Source organism: Pleurodeles waltl, chromosome 5, assembly GCF_031143425.1.
Source record: "Pleurodeles waltl isolate 20211129_DDA chromosome 5, aPleWal1.hap1.20221129, whole genome shotgun sequence".
Taxonomy (NCBI): domain Eukaryota; kingdom Metazoa; phylum Chordata; class Amphibia; order Caudata; family Salamandridae; genus Pleurodeles; species Pleurodeles waltl.
The window spans coordinates 988,597,369-988,618,600 of record NC_090444.1 but is presented as its reverse complement, the minus strand read 5'-3'; the positions used below and the strand labels follow the sequence as shown (position 1 = coordinate 988,618,600).

The 21,232-nt window shown below is 41.1% G+C and overlaps 1 protein-coding gene across 1 annotated transcript in view; it reads left to right on the top strand.

The window, feature by feature from the left end:
• Positions 1 to 21,232, top strand: part of FNDC1 (fibronectin type III domain containing 1) — a 1,110,328-nt gene that overhangs the window by 365,887 nt on the left and 723,209 nt on the right. The window contains exon 6 of the mRNA XM_069235143.1: positions 15,681 to 15,788. Within this exon, the coding sequence (XP_069091244.1) occupies positions 15,681 to 15,788 (108 nt within the window). The remainder of the gene's footprint in view (positions 1 to 15,680; positions 15,789 to 21,232) is intronic.

The window sequence follows — 21,232 nt, the reverse complement described above, 5'->3', positions numbered from 1 at the left end:
GTCCATCTACTCTCTAGGGGAATCTACACTTTAATCATATTTAAAGGTGGCCCCCATGTTATCCTATGAGAGAGACAGGCCTTGCAACAGTGAAAAACGAAGTTGGCAGTATTTCACTGTCAGGACATATAAACCACATTACTATATGTCCTACCTTATCCATACACTGCACCCTGCCCTTGGGGCTACCTAGGGCCTACCTTAGGGGTGCCTTACATGTAAGAAAAGGGAAGGTTTAGGCCTGGCAAGTGGGTACACTTGCCAAGTCGAATTTACAGTGTAAAAATACACACACAGACACTGGAAGGGCAGGTCTGAGACATGATTACAGGGTTACTTATGTGGGTGGCACAACCAGTGCTGCAGGCCCACTAGTAGCATTTGATTTACATGCCCTGGGCACCTCCAGTGCACTTTACTAGGGACTTAGCAGTAAAACAAATATGCCAATCATGGATAAACCAATTACATACAATTTACACAGAGAGCACATGCACTTTAGCACTGGTTAGCAGTGGTAAAGTGCTCAGAGTTCAAAAGCCAACAGCAACAGGTCAGAAGAAATAGGAGGCAGGAGGCAAAAAGATTGGGGATTACCCTGCATAAGCAAAAAAGTCCAACATTATAGAGTTCTCATTGCTTTTTTTTTAAGGTAAATCAGCTTTATTAAAATCAAAATACATAGGGGTTACATACTAACAATACAAGATATCTGTCACACTGATAATGATATAATTTTGAAAGGAATTGTAAAAGCTGTTTAACATTTTAAAAGTATAAAAAGGGGAAGAAACAATGAAAACGGAACAAGACCATTTACAATGCGAAAGATGCATTGGATCTTCAACAGGTAAATAAAAGAAAAAAAGTAATATTCAAAAAGGCATAAATGTAAGCTAAATTAAAATTCATTCAGGAACAGAGAAAATAAAGAATTCATGGTGGCTTAAAATTCTCAGATAATGTACAATTAGTAGAATTACATGCAACAGCATTAAGATAATCAGTCAAAGGTAACCAGTACATATCTCTATTTATAGTAGGGCAGCATAAAGAGGTAAAAGCAATATCTAGTCTATGGCAGTGACAAACATTATTCCACCAAGCTTTATAGGAAATATTTTATGAATTTTTCCAATTGAGAGTAATTTGTTGAAAGGCCAGAGCTAACATGAGATCAAACAATTTTAAATTATCATCCTCTGAAACAATGTCCGCAGAGAGACTACCTAAAAAAAGCACCAGCGGAGATAATTGGGATTGCAAATGAAAAATGCAGGTAAGTTGACACCAAACTTTTCTCCAAAAAGAGACATTAGGAGGACATTCAAAAAGGATATGCATAAGATCTCCCTTTGGGCTATCGCAGGACCAGAAACTCGAAGTGGAGGATACAGAAAATGTTGCTATAGTAGAAGGGGTCAAATAAAGTCTGTGATAAAGAAAGAAAAGTGGCTGTGTGGTAGAAGCTGATCTGGATATTTTATAAGATCGATGCCACACCTTATTCCAAAAGGAAACAGTCCAGGTACATCCCAAATCCAATTCCCATTGAGGTTCAATTTTAGATTTAGGACGCGTCAAAACAGGAGACTGAAAAAGTTTATAGATATTTGATGCCTTAGGATACAAGATAAGAAAGGAGGACAAAGAAAAGGGTAGTTCCGAAGAAGAAGAAGGGGAAGGCAAGGAAAAAAGTACATCAAGAATAATATTAATAAGAAGAAGATATTTAGGCATAAATGAATTGGGACAATGAAATAGAAGTTGGAATTGTGAAAAAGAAAGTGGAGTATTATTGGAGAATAAATCTTTGACCCAAATTATATTTCTTTGTCGCCAGGATTTCCAAAATAAGGTTTTTTTTATTAATAGTGATACGACAATTATGCCAAATAGGGGAATTCAGAAAAGAGGAATGAGAAACAGATGGAGGTAAATCTTGAGAACGCAGAAGAGAACAAGTATTTTTAAGAAGCAGAGAGGAGATAAGTGAAAATCTTATAGGAAAAGGATACCACCTCACTAGGGGAAAAAGGCAAAAGAAAAGAACACTCAATATCCAACCATAATGGAGTAAACCTAGATTCTGACCGGGAGACCCACCTAGAAGCTTGACACAAACAAAAGGATTTGTGATACAATCTAAAATCAGGAAAATTGACTCCTCCCTCCTGCGGCGAAGATGACTAAGAGAAATTCTAGATTTCTTATTGTTCCAGAGGAATTTAGACAGTCTGGAGTCCAATTGTGTAAAAAAGGTACCAGGTAAAGGAAGCGGAATCATGGATAGGCTATATAAAATGTTAGGAGAAATCATAATTTTAATGGAGTCAAGACGACCCCACCACAATAAAAATAAGGGATTGCAAGCCAGAATCGATCTATCAACTTTCTCTAAAGCCTCTGAAATATTTACTTCAATGGTTTTTTTAATGGATGAAGTGAACCAAATGCCTAAATATTTAATCTTGGAAGAATTCCAGTGAAAACCAGTGATATCAAACGATGCTTTAAAACAAAATTTTGTTAGAGGGAGGATTTCAGTTTTATCTGAATTTATCTTATAACCTGAAATCAAGGAAAAATCCTAAATTTCCCGAAGTAGAGATGGAATCGAGAGCTCAGGGTTTGAGATATAGAAAAGTATATCATCTGCATACGCCGTTAATTTTAAATGTTTCTCGCTATACTGGAAACCTTCAATTTTAATGTTATTTCTTATACTGGATTAAAAGGGCTCAAGAGCTAGAATAAAAAGGAGTGGAGAGAGCGGACACCCTTGACGTACACCTCGGCGTAATACAAAATTTCTAGACAATTACCCATTTACCAATATCAATACCATTGGAGATTGATAAAGCAAAGAGATAAATGAAATGAAATGAGGCCCTAAACCATGCCAGGATAAAGCTTTTAATAGAAAAGACCAGTCCAACCAGTCAAACGCTTTCTCAGCATCTATGGAAATTGCAGCTAAAGAATACGACAGAGCGGGAGCTTTGCTGACTACATTAAAGAATGTTCTAGAATTGTCAGAAGCAAGTCTACCTTTGACAAAACCTGTTTGTTCCTTACTTATCAGCGCAGGTAAAAGGTTATCAAGACGTAGGGCTAATAATTTAGCAAAGATTTTATAATCTGTATTGAGAAGAGAGATTGGTCTAAAAAATTTACAAAAAGTATGATCCTTACCGTCCTTTGGAATTAGGCATATCGAAGCTTCCTGAAATGTGCCCACTGTAGAGCCAGAACCCATGAAGAATTGGAAAAGCTGAAAAAGTTTGGGAAGTAGCATGTCAGAAAAATGTAAAAAAAATTCCACTGTAAATCCATCTGGACCAAGAGTTTTACCTTTTTTTAGAGATTGAAGGGCTCTAAAAAAATTTCACGAAGTAATATCTGCTTCAAGTGAAGTAGAATCAATCAGTGCCTTATTAGAGTTTTGAATATTCTTTAAATAATCATCAATCTGTAAGGGGGTCGGGACTGACTCAGGAGTATAAAGTGTCTGATAATAATTAACAAATTCAGCTAAAATATCTTCACCCTTAAAAAGGGACACACCAGTATTTGAAACTATAGACTTCACATTATGGCGTTGCTTTCAAACTTTTAAATAATTAGCCAGAAGCTTCCCCGCTCTATTTCGACCTCCATAATAATGGGCACTAATATGTAGAAGAAAAGAGGAAGCATTATCCGTGGAGATTTTGTTAAATTGCAGTTTTGCCTGAATAAGTTCTTGTATATTAAAATTGGAGGAGGAAGAATAATACTGATGTTCTAAGCGTTTAATTTTGAGAAGCAGTGCTTGATGCTGGGCATTAAAAGATTTATTTTTATTAGAAACAAAATGTATTATATGACCACGAGCCGCACCCTTAAACGAATCCCATAACAATTGTGGAGAAACGTGAAAAAATGTGTCCGCAAAGGCAACAAAGGAAGTGGAAAATTTAGAATCAAGTAATAGAGAATTATTAAAACGCCACCTATTGGACATGGGATGCAACGGGAGCAAGTCAAAATCTGTAATGACTGGGGCATGATCAGATATTACCATAGGTTCAATGGAGGAGTTAATAAGGTTTTGGGATAATGATTTAGAAACAAAAATATGGTCAAGTCTAGATAAGGAGCCATGTGGTGGAGAATAAAACGAAAAATCCCTATTATCAGGATTACAAGTTCTCCATGAGTCAATTAAGTTACATTGTGATAAAAATGCCTTAAATTGTTTATGCATTTTATGGGGAGAAAATTTAATTACAGATTGCCTATCTATAAAGGGATCAAGAATTTGATTGCAATCCCCTCCAATAAGAAGAAAATCATCATTATAATGCAAACATTGTTTAGTAATATTGGGCCAGAAAAAATAATCTGGATTATTTGGACCATAAAAATTGCCAATAGTCATTGTAATCCCATTAATACTGAGCCTCACAAAGAGCCACCTGTCATCAGAATCCGAAGCTTGCGAAATAACATTAACTGATAATTTTTTATGGCAAAGCACAATTACACCATTACCTTTATTGATGAAGGTGAAGTAAACACATTGCCCACCCAGCCTTTTTTGAGTTTCAGAGCTTCAGAATCCGTCAAATGGGTCTCCTGTGGAAGAACCAAGTCTGGATTATATTTTGATAAATGGGATAAAATTCTCTGCCTGTTGATTGGGTTAATAAATCCTTTGACATACCATGAAACAACCCTGAATTTACGTTACATAACCACATCTATACACGAAAGGCCTTGTACCATAAATAACTGAAAATACACATAAGGGAAAAGAAAACAGAGAAAACAAAAGGAGAGAAGAGTATAGGGAAAACAGCAGGAAAAAGGATGGAAAATAGTCAAGAAAAAAAGAAGAGACAGTACATGTCAAATAAAGACGACTGCAAAAACATACCTGAGATGAATGAACAATAGGGGAGGGGTGGTGACAGCACAGACTGAAGACGGCACAGCAAGGGAACGGAACACATCAACGGACAACAGTTACAAGCAAAAATAATGATTATAGAACACCAGGAACTTGTGAAAAGAAAACAATACATTAAGAAAAAAAAGGGTCCGTAGTCACGGCAATATAATATACTGTACAAACTGCATATGAAGGACCATCAATTATAACGCAGTAGTAATGAAAGGGCATAATAAATTAAGAAACGTATATAGTCAACGTGTAGAAAGATCAGCTGTTTCCATAGAATTTGTAGAGTGTAGTCGTAGAAAATCACAAAGAACTGCAGTAGAGGTAAATGAAGTGGTCTTGTTTTGATATGTCAGTTTGAACAAACACGGATGGAATAATCCAAAACGAGCTCCCAAGTCACGAAGCTGTGGACGAAGATCCAAAAACTCTTTCCTCCTGTCTGCTGTAGCTTTGGACACATCCTGTGAGATGAAGATTTTACTTCCCTGCCAAGAAATTAGTTTTTTGGCTTTCGCAGCGTTATGAATTCTCAATAAGTCAGTAAATTCAAGAAAGATAATAATCACACCTCTTGGTTAAGATGTGGAGGAATGCGGAGGACGATGACCAATGCGGTGTGCTCTTTGGATGTTCAATTCTGCAGAAGATGGTAGACCCACCAACTGTGGAAAGAATGAGGTAAAAAATGAAATTGGGTCACTCCCTTCAAGACCCTCCGGTAATCCATAAAGGCGAAGATTATTGTGCCTATTTCTGTTTTCCAAGTCCTCTGTAAGAGTCTTCAAGGTTGCCACTTCCTTCTCCAAACTAATAATTTTATGTGTTTCATCCTGCACGCCGCTGACTCTTTGTTCCAAAGCAGAGACTCTCACTTCCATTTGAGACCACTTAGAATCAAGATTTTGGGGGTGATTTTAACCTTGGCGGACGGCCTCCGCCGTGAAATGACCGCACCGCGGTCAAAAGACCGCGGCGGCCATTTAGACATTTCCACTGGGCCGGCGGGCGCTCTCCGAAAGAGCGCCCGCCGGCCCAGCGGAAATGCCCCTGCAACGAGGACGCCGGCTCAGAATTGAGCCGGCGTAGTTGCAGGGGTGCGACGGGTGCAGTTGCACCCGTCGCGTATTTCAATGTCTGCTTTGCAGACACTGAAATACTTTGCGGGGCCCTCTTACGGGGGCCCCTGCAGTGCCCATGCCATGGGCATGGGCACTGCAGGGGCCCCCAGGGGCCCCGCGGCACCCCCTACCGCCATCCTGTTCCCGGCGGGAGACCCGCCAGGAACAGGATGGCGGTAGGGGGTGTCAGAATCCCCATGGCTGCGGAGCGTGCTCCGCAGCCATGGAGGATTCTGTAGGGCAGTGGTAAACCGGCGGGAGACCGCCGGTTTACCCTTTCTGACCGCGGCTGAACCGCCGCGGTCAGAATGCCCTCGGGAGCACCGCCAGCCTGTTGGCGGTGCTCCCGTGGTCGGTGACCCTGGCGGTCACCGGCCGCCAGGGTCAGAATGACCCCCTTTGTATCCGAGAATTAGTTTCTTCGATAAAAGCACGCACTGTGCGTATTTCGTCAAGTAAAAGTTCAAGAGAGATCGGCAAAGGAGATTTTACTGGTGAAGGTGGGTCCTGTTTGACCCTCTTATGAGTGGATGTAGAAATATTCTGAGGAACTTTAGGCGAAGAAGATGAGGAAGACATCTTTGATATGGAAGAAGAAGACGCTGCAGCAGAAGTGTCCAGTTGTAAAAGGGCGAAAGTTTGTCAGCTGAGGAGGACTGATGCGACAGAGATTTTCTTTTCTTTAGTTTGCCCATATAAAAATAAAAAGACTTCAGTAAGAAAGCATGTGACACAGGAACTCCAAAAATATGTTCACGAAACAGCAAAAATAAATAACCAGGCTTGCGCAAAAAACAAAGTCAAATATTCAAAAAAGTATAATGTAATGGTGAGCAAAGTTAGTCAAAATGGCCGCACTCATGAGGAGAAGTAAGAAAACGTAGTTACAAAGTCAGGAAATAAGCTAGGCAGCCCAAAAAACGATAAAGATGCTCACCAAAACATCCCATAGTTGTTCCTAGTGAAACGACATTAAAAAGATTTTAAAAAACGGCTCCGGTGGTAGAAACTCGCCCGACGATGCGCGGAGCTCCGTAGGCCAGGCGGCCATCTTTGTCGGCGGCTTGCGCGCGCTCTGTTCTCATTGCTTTTTTGAAGTCGCTCAGAGGCCCTTGGTGAAAAACATCCCAAGTTACCAGTCTATAATGCAGAGGTGGCAACGCTTTGTCTCAAGTCCAAGCTACTGACAACCTATGGCCGAAAAGGCATTTTTTGGTCCGATATAAGTTACTAGTTCCACATTTGAATAATAAAGTAAGTTGCAACATGTGCTTTTCTCATTTGGTGTTTTTTTTAGTGCTTACAATGTCTTAAGAAGATAAAAATATTGTATTGGGAATAATAAATATTACCACCTGATGACAAACATTGCACAATAATTGTGATACTCAGATCGATGGAGAGGAAGAAAAGTAACTGGGGCCCTGGGCGTGCTGGTAATGCAAAGCAGGTTGAAGCCTTTGCTTATGCACATCTTGGAAAGCTTACTAACTTTATCATCAATGTTTGCTTGCTAGCGTTCTTTGCCCCACTTCCACCTAACTGTTCTTATATTCACCCTCAACTGCAAAACATACAATTCAGATTGAAAGGTCATGGAAATAGCTGGATTCGGTATCACGTAGGTCTCTGCACTATTGAGATAGTTTACCAGCTGATTTACTATATGGGGTTTAATTATTACATCTCATCAACAATCATCACTGAGATTGAGCTTCACTGGGGCCATTTATAATTGCATTCAAGGTCTTTCCAGCTCCGCATTGAGTCCAGTACACTCCAGCTATGAGCCCTATGTTTCGGGTGAGAGCTGTTGTTCCAGCTCTGATAGTTTTGAAGCTCCTTTTTCTATTAGTTGCTTGAATCCTGGTGGTGCTTGCTGCTCTGTGGCATATGCAGTTTCTTGAAAGGAATGTACACCTGCAGTGGCCCATCAGTGGGAAGCCTTTCAAACAATCAGGGCCTATTTATACTCTTTTTGACCCAAATTTGTGTCATTTTTTTACTCAACTCCATATTTATTTATATTTTGACGTTAGACACATCTAACGTCAAAATATAGGAGTTTCCACCATTTTTGGATGAGTGAACCTATCTTGCGTCAATGAGATGCAAGGCAGGCGTTCCCATCCAAAAAATTGTGCTATCTCCATAGCTCCATATTTATCCCCCTTGCTAAAATGAAGCACGGGTGTGAGGCGGGCCTAAATAATGGTGCAAAGCTTGCTTAACCCCATTATTTAACATCTGGGTCAGACCAGGCATTAGGGGACCTGTGGAGCCATTTCCGTGGTCAGACTTTATGGAATGGTTCCACAGGAGCCCTTCCCAAGCCCCAGGAACACACCCACCCCCACCAGAGGGACACCTGAGGATGGGGAACCCTGAGTATGGGGGACCCCATTCCAGGTAGGTCCAGGTAAGTATTTTTTATAATTATTTTTTTGCCATTGGGGGCCCTAACTTGGGGGCCCCTGCATGGCACAGGGTGCAATGGCCATGCCCAGGGGTCACTTGTCCCCTGTGCTGGCAACTGGGGTGGTGAGCATGACTCCTGTCTTTCCTAAGACAGGAGTTATGTTTTTGGTGGTTGTGTGCCAGGAAATGGCACTAGTCCCGTTAGAGGCATTTTTTTGGCTTCTAATCAGGCTAGCATCATTTTTTTGAGCCATAACCTCCTCCTTCCCTACTGCCACCCCCACATGGCTAGCGTCGGTTTTCAGGACGCTAGCAGGGCCTTACCACTGACTTGCACTATTAATATGACGTCCGACATGGGTCTGAAAATGACGCAAGCTGGCGGTATCGTTTCTGATGCAAAACTGCATTAGCGCAGTTTTGCACCAAAAACTATAAATATGGGCCAATATTTGTTTCTCTGATGATGTGGAGCAGGACTGTTATTGGAAAATGACAGATGCTAGTTTGATCTGAGGCAGAGCGTTCTCCATAACTGCCCCTCCCGAGCCAAGTAGTAACAGATGCATCATCTTTCAGTTTGGGAAGTCAATTAGATGATGTGGAGATCTGAGGCATCTTGTCTTAAGTGAAGCACCACGATCAAATAAAGCTGCTGGATCTGCATGCCACCCAACTAGCTATCAAGTCCTTTCTGCTTTCCATTAAAAGAGATGAAAGAACATAACTGCAATTTTGAATTGCTAAATATGTTTAGAGCTGCCAGTTTTATAAAATCTTTATAAAATAATGTTTGTCACTCGGGAGAGAGGACAAATAATTTTTTTCCATGATGCAGAGCAGCATACATATTTTTGAAGACCTCTGGCCTAAGGTAATTTGCTCAAGAGACTAATTTTTATGAATACTTTGGGGGTTATTCTAACTTTGGAGGAGGTGTTAATCCGTCCCAAAAGTGACGGAAAAGTGACGGATTTACCACCAGCCGTATTACGAGTCCATTATATCCTATGGAACTCGTAATACGGCTGGTGGTATATCCGTCACTTTACCGTCATTTTTGGGACGGATTAACACTCCTCCAAAGTTAGAATAACCCCCTTTGTCTTTTAAAAACAGTACTTTTTATATAGCAGCAAATAATTGTGATTATAGGTAGCTGAAAAAGATGTCGAGATCCTCAGCACTAGTTTTTCTGACAACACCAAGATCAGTAAGAAGTTTTGCTGTTATGCTGTGGAGCTGCTTTAAGGGCGGAGATGCGGGATTAAGCTGAAGATACTCACTCTAACCACGTCAAGAATTATTTTAGCAAGTAAACAGTTTTCTCTTTTTTTCTCTATTCTGATCAACTCTCTCCCCAAATTGGGATTGCAGCGTTTTTTTATTACAACATCCCTCTGGACCGATCTTCTCAAACCTCATTCCGAGAACAGCTTCTGAGTAAGTCCCCTTCCCCTTAAAGAGAAGACTTGCCACTGAACGAACAGGAAGGCCTATATGCATGTGATGTTTGCAAGCAGTCCATCTTACTTTAGAGATGATGCAGTGTGAAAAACAGCTATTAACCCTGAGGCACAAGAGTCCAGATTTATGAGGGCCTAGCGTCATTCCAACGCCACATTAGCATCATGTTTTTAATGCTAATGTGGCGTTGGAAGGCAGAAAATGCTGCACCATATTCACAAAGTGGTGCAATGCCTGCATTGCACTGATTTGTGTCCCATTGCACCACATTGTGCCAGCGCCAGGCATAATGTATGCAAGGGGGGCGTTCCGGCGCTAGGGGGGCAGAAAAAATGGCACAAAGAAATCTAAGAGATTTCTTTGCATCACTTCTATTTGTATTTTTAACACCTGCTCTCTGCAGGTGTTTTAAAGAGACTCCCATTGTTTTCAATGGGCCTCTGGGTGCTTTGCAGGATTTGCATCATAATTTTTTACGCTAATCCTGCAAAGCACCGGACTAGCGCCAACGATTAATACACTAGTCACCCTGTCTACTGCCATGGTGCGCTGTATTTTAAATACGGCGCACACATGGTGGCGTTAGGGGGTGCTAAGGGGTGCAATATAAGTCACGCTGTACTAGGTGCAGTGCCACTTTTCATATCTGCCCCAGGGTTCTGTGAGGCTCAGTCAAAAGGAAGAATTTAAGCCATAGGTTCAGACTGTTCAAACTTTTAGACAGAAATAAGACACCTTTCCAAAATTCATTTTAGCAATGTAGATTATACAATATCCAATGTGACTATTTTGTTGTTTACTTACTTACCTAAACGCTGCGACTATGTAGTTCACATAATTGTCCTCATTGGAGTCTATGCTAGTTTTTCAGCTGCAAGGAGAAAAAGATTTGACTTGTGTTTCCTTTACCCCAGTTGTAGTTGGGAAATCATGGTTTCTAGTGCCTCACTTCAATGCAGAATCCGAAACCCTTGAACTGAATGCCAAATTGTCACTGAGTCACTGGGTTACAGTGATGGTTTCCCCACTCTATTTAGGGAAGGACAGTTGTCACTATTTTTCTGTTACCGGGTCAGCCATATGAGGCTTGGTGGACCTGCGGAGCCAAAGTACACAATGACCATGATGCACAGGGAGAAAAACACCATGCAAGGGCCGTTACCTTTTTTTTTTTTGTAGTACAAACCCTCGCTTACTTCTCTTCCATAGAAGCATCTCCTGTGCGGATGCAATGATGGCAGTCCGATTCCCACCAGGTAAGCTGAGATCTCAAAATATAGTGTGAGATCCTCTGCCAGAAGTCTAAATAGTCGAATTTGTCTGCAGGCTCAAATCTGGAAAATGTATTTTTTCGTAGTCTGTGACTGCAATTACAGCTGACTAACCAAAGTAATCCACTTCAATTACAAAATTGTTTTCCAGCTATACAGAAGGGCACATGTCTTTCAGATCTGTTCATCAGGCCCTAATTGTCTAAAGATCAAACAAAAGCAGTGGTGGTTTCTTCTCAAGGGCATTGGAGCGTCACCCCCTCACCCACGGCGAGCACGCAGGAAAAACAGAATGGCAGTGAACAGATTTCATTGTCATTTTTTCCCCCCGCAGCGCACAAGCCCAGAAACATGCTGGACATGTTCTCTGCTGGTGGCAACAGAAGACTGACTCTGCTTCCACCAGAGGACTGGAGCAGTCCCTAGCAGGGACTCTCCAAAGTGCGCATGTTACGTTGGCAGGCTACTTTGCGCCAGCTAAAGTGACATGCGCACTTTGAAGTTCTCCACTCAGTTGTCTAAGAGAGCTGGGTGGAGACCAGACACAGGCCTTCAGGGCCTGAAGGAGTGTCCAGCCAGATTGCTCCATCCAATCCAGGCGCTTCTTTCATGCTGGTTGACAGCATGAGAGCAGCGCCTAGATTGGTTAGGACTGGACGTCATCGGAGAGCAGAAGCACACTGAGGAGGACGTGCACTGTTTGTGTAATGAATGTGTGTTATGTTATGTACGCATGTAGTACATGTAAGTGTAGTGTTTGTGTTATAATTAGTGTTATTTGGGGCTTAGGACAAAGCGGTGGTTTATGTTGGGGTTTTGGAGGGACGGGGTGTTTTTTTTTTTTTAAATTGCGATGTGGTGGGGCACTTCAATCTCCCAACCATTTTAAAAAGGTACAAGCCGCCGCTGAACAGAAGTTATCCAGGGGCCATAAATCAGAAAAGAAAACAAATCCCTTGGGGATACTGAAAAAAGATGCATTTCTTATAATCATATAAAGGGTGTTCCACGTGAATTTATGGTGTTCAAACAATGCACTCCTTCTGCTAGCATACACATATGGAGAAATACACTTCTGTGATAAGCAAAAGTTTCCCATGCAAATTATAAGAAATGCAATAGAAAATAGGAATACATGAATGTGTTTTCCGGTGTTCTATTCAATACAGGAACTGCTGCTGACAGCAACAAAAAACTGCAGTTGTGTTTGTCAAGTTGTAAGCAAGTGATTCTCTTGTGACTATGGTACACTTTAAAGGTATAAACACAAGGTGTTAGAAAAGGAAGAAGTTATTTCTCTGAGGGGGAAAAGGGTGAGTATCTATGTATAGCTCATTTCTGATGTAGAACTCCGGTGCTGTATTGGTTGTGAACTACCTTAATGTGTTGTCTTGATGAGTTTGCAAAATAAGGAGTAGAAACCATACCATGGGATGTAGTGAAGATGTCACAACATTGTACTATATTGGAGATGTTGAAAATGCAAACTGAAAATGTAATTCTCACGCCACAAATTACCATTTCTATGTATCGATAAAGACGTAAGAGGCAACCCCAAAAAACCGCGAGCTTGGGTCTGCACACACAGCTAAAACAAATAATACAAACAACGGGATCATCAAGCGATTTACCAACAACGTATTATCTCTGTAATTACCGGTGTCAATTCGGTTTACAAGTCAGCATTGGTTGGTGACCTTGTTGAACAATTTTCTATTTCGGATTACTACACATTTCTTACAAAGTTTTCTGAGGAGAGAACTCCATGAGGTTGTTTGGAAAACTTGTATTCGATTATTATTAAACAATCATAAAAGTGCAAGTAAACGCACAGACAATAAGACATATATGTTAAAAACATAACCATTAAACTGTGCAGTGTATAACATACAATAAAGATAAAAAAGACATACATATAATAATAAATAAAAAACATCCAACCATTAAATCTTAAGAATGGGTAATTGCAATTTCATGGCAGCATTCAAGTAGAGAGTACTTTTTCAAAAAAGGTTACAACTATGGCTATAGGTGCTGGGTCAACCAGCATCTGGAAGTAAAGGAAACTGGGTCTACATTGATAAAAATCCCTCGATTTTAAAATGAGGAACAAATATCTTCTTCAAGGGTAATGGTACATCAGACAAAATAGCACCAGATGGTCCATGGTCTGCAGTGTGATACCATCATAGAGACAAGGCAATACAGTATAAGGTTGGAATCAAACTGGCCAGGGGGGAAACAAATACTATGCTGTATTGAGCCCTACTGGAACCTGATGAGTAGTGATCTCTCCCAGGGATGATTTTTAACCAGGGTGAGATAAGGCTCTAAACCAAGATTGGTTTTAAAAATCTTTCAGGGTCTCATAACAGGTTTCGCCAAGGCCCTGATTTTCCTTGTTTCCGTGGCTAAGTTAAAAAATAGCGCTTTCACCCTTTTCCCGTCAGCTTTAACAATAGACGGTGGGGCATAATACAATTCCAGATAATCTAGATTGATAGCCAGGTTTGTAACATGGGATAACGATGTAATTTTATGCTCCAGATCACAATTGAGACAATCCTGTATTACTTCCCTGTTAAAGGTAGTGAGATGCCTGCACCAGACAGAAACCCATAAGAGGAGCGGGACTAGCTTAATAAGATATTCAACAAATCCCAAACCTAGCTCATCATGGATAAAAGAGCTAGGAATAGTAGGACCAACCCTAAGCTATTCTCGACAGAACCAGTACTCTTCCTGCTGCATTTTCGTACAATTCAAATAGCAGCACCATAGGTAAGTACCGGCAGACATTTCATCCTATAAATCCTAGTTGGGGATAGGCTATGTAATTTTACTTGTCTATGTTTTTGATTTGTTATAATTCACTGCAATGAGCAAAACTGTTTTTCTTATATGTATGCCTCTGAATACATTATCCTTCTTTGAAGTGATTTTATATGGCATAAAACAATAATTGAATGAGTGATAGATGCTTAAATCTGCCTTAATTGTTTTGAATGATCCCCTTGTATGCAGTCTGGAAAATATATGGAACATTTCATTATCATGATTCGATATTGTTCTTCATTCTTTGATGTGGCCATACGTCTTAGGGAGCCTAAGTGCATCAGTCTGATGGGTGACACTGCACATTTAGCTACATCTACCCCACATACAATGATCTCCTGCAAATTCTCCTTGTAAAGTGGCGGAGGGGTTGTGCGGCGTCCCAATCACAATACATGGTAAAGAATTGCGTGTGGTTCACCCGTGCACATACTTGTGCATAAAGAGAGTTAATTTCTTTGTTTTTGGTCTATTTATCCTAAGATATTGATAAAATTCCATTAGTTAATTCTGAACTAGGTTTATGCCATTGATGTATACAGTGGTGTAATGAGTAAGGTATTTATCCACCTTAGCAGAGGGAGGTATTAACAGTGGGTACTTGTTCTCCCCCACAAGGTTCTACCACCCAGCCACCAATTACAAGACAGGGCCGAGGTTACCACCAACCACATGGTGGTATGTCCTTCACTGCCACCGCGTGCATGTTAGTAGTGAGGAAATCCTGGGTGCTTGTTCACTCCACGAAAGGTAATCCTAAGGATTACTGTGGTGTCTCGAGATCCATGGAAGCTGGCAAACCCCAAGTGACAGTGTGAACTGGGAAGGATTCTGGGTTTTTCCATGGGAGTTGGGATCTCTACGAGGCTCATATTTCGTTAGTCAACCGTGTAGCCATGCCAGGGGGATCAGGGGTATTAGCAGGCCAATGCTGACACTGATATGGTGATGACTGTTATATATCCTGATGACTAACTCTGAATGTGACAAACCAATGCCCCTGGGGGAAGTTTCTTATGTAACTAAATAATTGTTGTAAACATACATAAAGTTAGTTCCGCAATTGACTGAAACAGTATATCGGTATTTCATTAATCAAGATTCTTTTAAAAAAAATAAAAAACAGACTATAAACAGTTTGCGATAGCACACAATGTGTGTTCTAAAAAGCGAATTTGTTCCATTTTTATAATACGTTGTAGACATCCCTACAATAAATATAAATGATTCCTAAGGACGAAAGTGGGCAAGTGTGTCAACACCGGCATAATTTATTCTCTGACTCAGTCATTCCAGGAAGGAAAATCAGCACTAGTTAGAATAAATTTAGTCTGATGTCGTTTAAAGGCATTTTTATCGATGTTTCGTGGGCTCTTATTAGGAGTCCCTTTCGTCCGAAAAATAAATCATTCAATATACCATTTTAACTATGGAATATGCACAATTCTCAACATAATCAAGCCCTTATGGTTGGGTTTTGCGGTTACACGCTACAGCGAGAGCATTCATTTAAAGACATATCAATTTTATTGTAAAGCGTTGTAATTATACAGCATAATGAATAACACGAGGAGAAATGCAGCATATACTAATTTATTTGACATATTTTTGCATTTTGATTAGCACCAACAAGTGCCCCTGAGAGCTTTGACGTATGGCCTTTGGATGGCAAAGGAACAGCAGTTTCTGCCACGTGGGAACCACCTTCAGATTCTAGCGGGAAAGTGAAAGGTAAGTGTTTCTCTAGACTGGAGATGTCTTCATCTATGTCTGCATGGCCATGGATCACACCACTTTAGTTAGTATATTTATACCAATTTGCTAGCAACACCCTGCCAAATTCATAATATGAACCTTTTCTTGTCTGCTGTGGAGTCAGTTTATTTTAAAAGACGACCATTTGGACCACTTTGGCGCAGACAACCTTTGTCCCACCAATACTATAACACATTGCTATCTCTAATATTTGCTCTACGTTACCTAACTTTATTGTAGCGGAGAAACATTTTGGGCTGCAGGAAACATAATGAATGCCAAATGAGGAATTGATAAAACACACACTCAAACAGCCTAGAAAAAAAGCGATTTATATACATGATATTATTTATACACAGCCGGTCAGATTCCCAATTCAGATTTGTCAAGGCCATATTTGAAGGCAATTTTCCCCTTATGTTCTTTCACCATTTTGACAATCATCTGGTTTACCTAACAACCAGGGCAGGCTCTACCGCTGGAGCACCTCATGCGAGAATCTTTTGTAGCACTGCACCAAACACCTCCTGCGCAGATTCCCACACTACCACCCTCCAATAGTGCCTCTCATCTCTCCATAGCCCCTCTTTCACAGGCATTTCATTTGTTTCAAAGCGCTACTCATACCAGTGTAGAGTATCGGAGCACTTAACATTACACACATTATATGGAGACGAAGAATCATACATGTGTAAATCAGTCTATATAACATGTTACATTAAACAATGAGGGTTACAAGGTGTGGGAACCACATGTCATCCATACCAGTAGGTAGTATATTTTAAGAGTGTTTGATATTTCAGTATATTTGATTTTAGAGTGTTTGAAACTCAATATTTAAAACGAACCACAACGGTAGGGGATGGCTTTAATAATAAGAATGCTTTTATATCTAAACAAACCCTTTTTAGCAACATAAGGATAATGAAAGACTGTGGAAAAAATATAATGCTCTACCCTATACCATGCAGTTTGCATGCAGCTCCTTAATGACAGTTCATAGGTAACTGTAACATATTATCATTATAAAATATGAACTGCAAGGAACAAAACGATGTCTGAGACAAAAGCAGTAACCCACTGTTCTATCCACATAGAACATGGTTCTGTGATATGCAGTGTACACGTTCCTTGCAGAAGGCATCTTAACCAGCGATGCTACCTAATGATGAGTCAAAACTGCCACTAGACAAAAATCTGATCCCTCACCAGCAGGGACATCAACCACCAGAGTTATCTTGACAATTTTACTGTTGTCTTAAAAACCTGCTTGATATGCAAGGAACTCTGCAGAACATGATTTAAAACTAAGATATATCTACACAAAGCACCCCCCGAGGTCAGGAGCAGCTGCACCGGTCGCATTGCCCCGAAGCAGGCGAGCTAACAACTAACCCACTTACACGCGTTGCTCTCCCCAAGGGCACCTGAAGCCACCCTAAGGTGACTAGCACAGCTATATAAAATCCTAAATTTAAAAAATCAAATGAAGAATATATAAAGTGTGCGCTTGTGTGACATTATTACAAATGCATATCATTAGTTCATTGTGATTCCACATATCTCAAAAGTACAGCATTCTATAACATTAGGAAAATTGTGTCTAAATGGACGTGGTTTGAAAAATGTTATTGTTTAATGCTATTAAGGCTTAAACTATCAAACTGCTATCATAAAAAATGTTGACCCCTGCTCAAACCCCTGTTTGCACAGCCGTCAGAATTATAAGCTGCACATATAAAGCCCTCAAGTCCTTAATGTTCCTCTGTTGCCATGGGCACTGACTCACCAAAATCCCAGGGTGTAAAGTTAAGAGTCCACTTGGCACAGGGGCAAAGTTCAGCTTACTATAGCTAAGATCCAAAGAAGCTACCACCAACACCTCAGTGCTGTACAGGTAACTGACACACCTAGTTTTGGGACGGAAAAGTCATCTGCATGATATGGACATGCACCCTTGTCCTGACTACCCCACTTGTGCTGATGTCTGGATCCCTAATGCTGATTTTTGTTGTCATATGTAAACACAGATCATGCGAACATAGGCCTGTCTCATGGATTGCAGTCTTGCTTGACCGTGAGGCACGCCCAAAGCGCTACCCTCATAGTGGTGAAAGGCTACTGTCTTTACTGGGAGCTAAGCAGCACCAGCCCGAGCACAGTGATGACAGCAATTAGTAGATGTAAACAGGTCCTTTTTGCCTGTGTTACTGGAGTGAGGCCAACTGACCCATTCATTTTAACTTCTGCTGCTGTGTACTTAACTCCCTCCTGGCCTATATTGGTTTGTTATGGAGTGCTGTGCAGTGCATGTGTGGTGTGCATGTTCTGGATGGCTGTTTGTCTGTGAAAGGTCCAATACAGAATTAATTCAGTACTATGCAGTGTGTATTTGTTATATGCCTGTGGTGGATGTATGCGTGCATTTGAGTGGCACAATACATGATGGATGTAGTGCTGTGAAGTATGCATATGGTATATCCATCTGCTTGGTGGCATGTGTGCTTGTGAGGGGTACAAAACATGAAGGATGCAGTGCATGCATGTTATATACATGGCTTGGGTGTTTGTGGGCCTGCAAATGGTACTGTACATGACTGACTTCGGGTTCCATTTTGGGAGACCCTGCGCTGCATTGTGCATCATGAAGAGGTGGAGGAATACCTCCACACAGATTTGTATATTTCTGCATTTCAGTAAGCTGGTTGGGAACACACTGGGAACACACTGGGGTGAGGGAGAGCCAACCCCGCACACTTTAAAGGGTGCTCCTTGAATCAGAGAAAGGTAGCAAGGATGGGGCCTAATCACATCTCAGAAAGCAGATGTGGTTGATAACAGCTGAAGCGCTTGGCTAACCTTTTGATACATATATAAAACTGTTTCTGACATCTAGGTTTGAACTCCTAGTCACTCCCATGGCCTGTGTTGTGGGATTATCAGCTTTGGAGTCTCACCCACTGTGACAGTTTTCTGGGGGAAGAGAGGGCAGAGGAGTGGGCACTTCAAATTGGAACAGACTCCCAACATAGACTTCAGAGACTCACACTGCGAATCACATTTGGTGTCTGGAAATGGACTATAAGAAGGGGAGCTTGAGAACCCAAAAATTGTCAACTGTGAAGCAGCCAGTCAGCTGTGCAAGGAGGAGAAGCTCAGCAAGACTTCTGCTTGTGACCAGGTCTGGAGGCCAAGGCCTTCTAGTCTCCCTGATGGGTGAAGGGACATCACTCGGAGAATCTAAGATCACCTGCCCTATAGCCTGGAGCAATAGCGCCTGCCTGCTTGTCAATACTATTGTTCTCTGTGAGGAAGAGTAGAGTGTTTAAGGGAGCGACACCCAGTGGGGAACCCTGTTAAGTGGATTCCTTTAGTGAGGTGTGAGGAGATGGCTGTTGCACCAATCGAGTCATTGCCCATGTGCAGGAAATGTTGGTGTTTCTCAGATACTAAAGGAGGGCTGCCATGAAGAGACTACTGTGCTGAGAGAGCCGTAGCCCTTGTGCAGTGGTGAGCTGGTGATCCCTTCTGCCAAGAGGGGCCACCGTGAGGAAATCTGCTATGCTGATTGGGCTGGAGCCCAAGTGCATTGGATAGAGGGTGACCCTGAATGCCAGAGGGGCCCCGAACCAAACAAAAAGTGTGACCTAGTTGGCAGCATCACTGGAGGAGAGAGGCCACCGTGGGAACCACTAGGGGCCTGCACTGTGAGTGAGGACCAGCGTTATGACCTCTGCATTACTTCCACCCCTACTCACCATGGGAAGGACCAAAGAACTAACTCAGCTTGGAGGAGGTATGAAGAACCTCCAGATTCTGCAGCCAAATGACCACATATGAGGAAATTGAGCATTGCTGAGTGGGGTCTGCCTGGGCCACATAGTAGAAAACATACCAGAGACAGCCGCTGAAGTACCTGCTCCCACAGAGGGGGTGCACTCAGAGACTTCAGTTACTCTTATCCTTCATGTGTGGTTAAGACTGATTTCAGCCAGTCAGCTTGCCAGATAGAGATATGGTCCTGGAATGCTTTTCCCTCTAAGTCCAAGTGGGACTCATGAGACTCAAACTACTAGTGAGGCTTCACCTGAATGTCATCTCTAGTGAATAGGGAATATCACTATCGCTAGAGTGAAGAGGATGTGGGACTCAGAGAACTACCTAAAGAAACATGAGAGCCCTAATCTCATGTTGTTTGTGAATGTCGTATTTTCTTTTGTGCTGGTAGGGGTAAAGCTTAATAGGTATTTTTTATTAAATGTAAGTATTTGGCTGGGCAATCATTTATTGCTGCTAATGCGTGTATTTTGAGTTCTAAGCCTGTGTTTACTCCTAGTATTTACCTCCTTTCTGAGATGGTGAAGGTCAGGCAACAAGAAGGCAAACACATTAAACGCAGTGTAAAGTGAGGATGATATAACAGCCAGGAAAGATTAAGATACAACTCTGAGGGCACGTTGTGTGCTGGCCAATGATTAAAATAAACTGATGAGTAACTATAGAAAATTCTGGACACTGCAGTTGCCGGCCAAGAAGTAGAACGTAAAAGAAGAAAAATTATGAAGAGAATCAGGAGTTCGTCAACAGCCGTGGACTCTCTTCACAAAGCAGATACAGTGGAAATCTGGTGGTCAGGTGGTTCACAGCTCAACACCAAAATTTTAAGGCAAGAATCCATTTGGCACGGGGGAGAGTTCAGCATACTTTATTTGAGATGGGAAGAAGTGCTAGTGCAGGTGTCTTAATAAAAATTGTTAATGAGTGTTTATGTATTTTGAATAATTAGTTTATGTAAAAAATGTAATAATGTAGAAAAATAATGCACGCATTTGAAAATGTGATTACGACGAATGGCCACCAATGTTAATGAAGTGTCTAATCAATTATTTAATAGTATGAAATATTGAATATATGTTAAACTAATATAGTAATATGTCATATTGAGGGTTATGAAGTAAGCTTTAGTTTTACTAATTGTAGACCTTACCTTAACGAGTGTCTTGGCCTATTTTGCCAGGCCTCATGTAAAGCTGTATTACTTAGCGTTTAATAAAAGTGCTGACCAAATGAATTAAACTGTGAAATGCCTATGGTATTGTTTAAATGTGCTCATAACGGAAGCTTTTCGTGTGAACTGACTGCTAAAAGATGGTGTTCTTGCTAATGCAACATTTTATATGTAATGTGTGTGAGACTGACTTTCCCAGGAAAAGAACAATGAAGATACTGACTAGAGAAGAAGCTGCAACAATATTGTTACCTGACAAGCCGGATGATGAGGACATCCAAAGACGAACCTATCAACAATATGAGAATGGAGAAATATTAGAATATTCATAGATTTGGTATATTAGTTTTATTGGATGAAGTGTGAACATACGATTAACTGACCAATAGGGAATTAGGGGATAGTTTAGGTA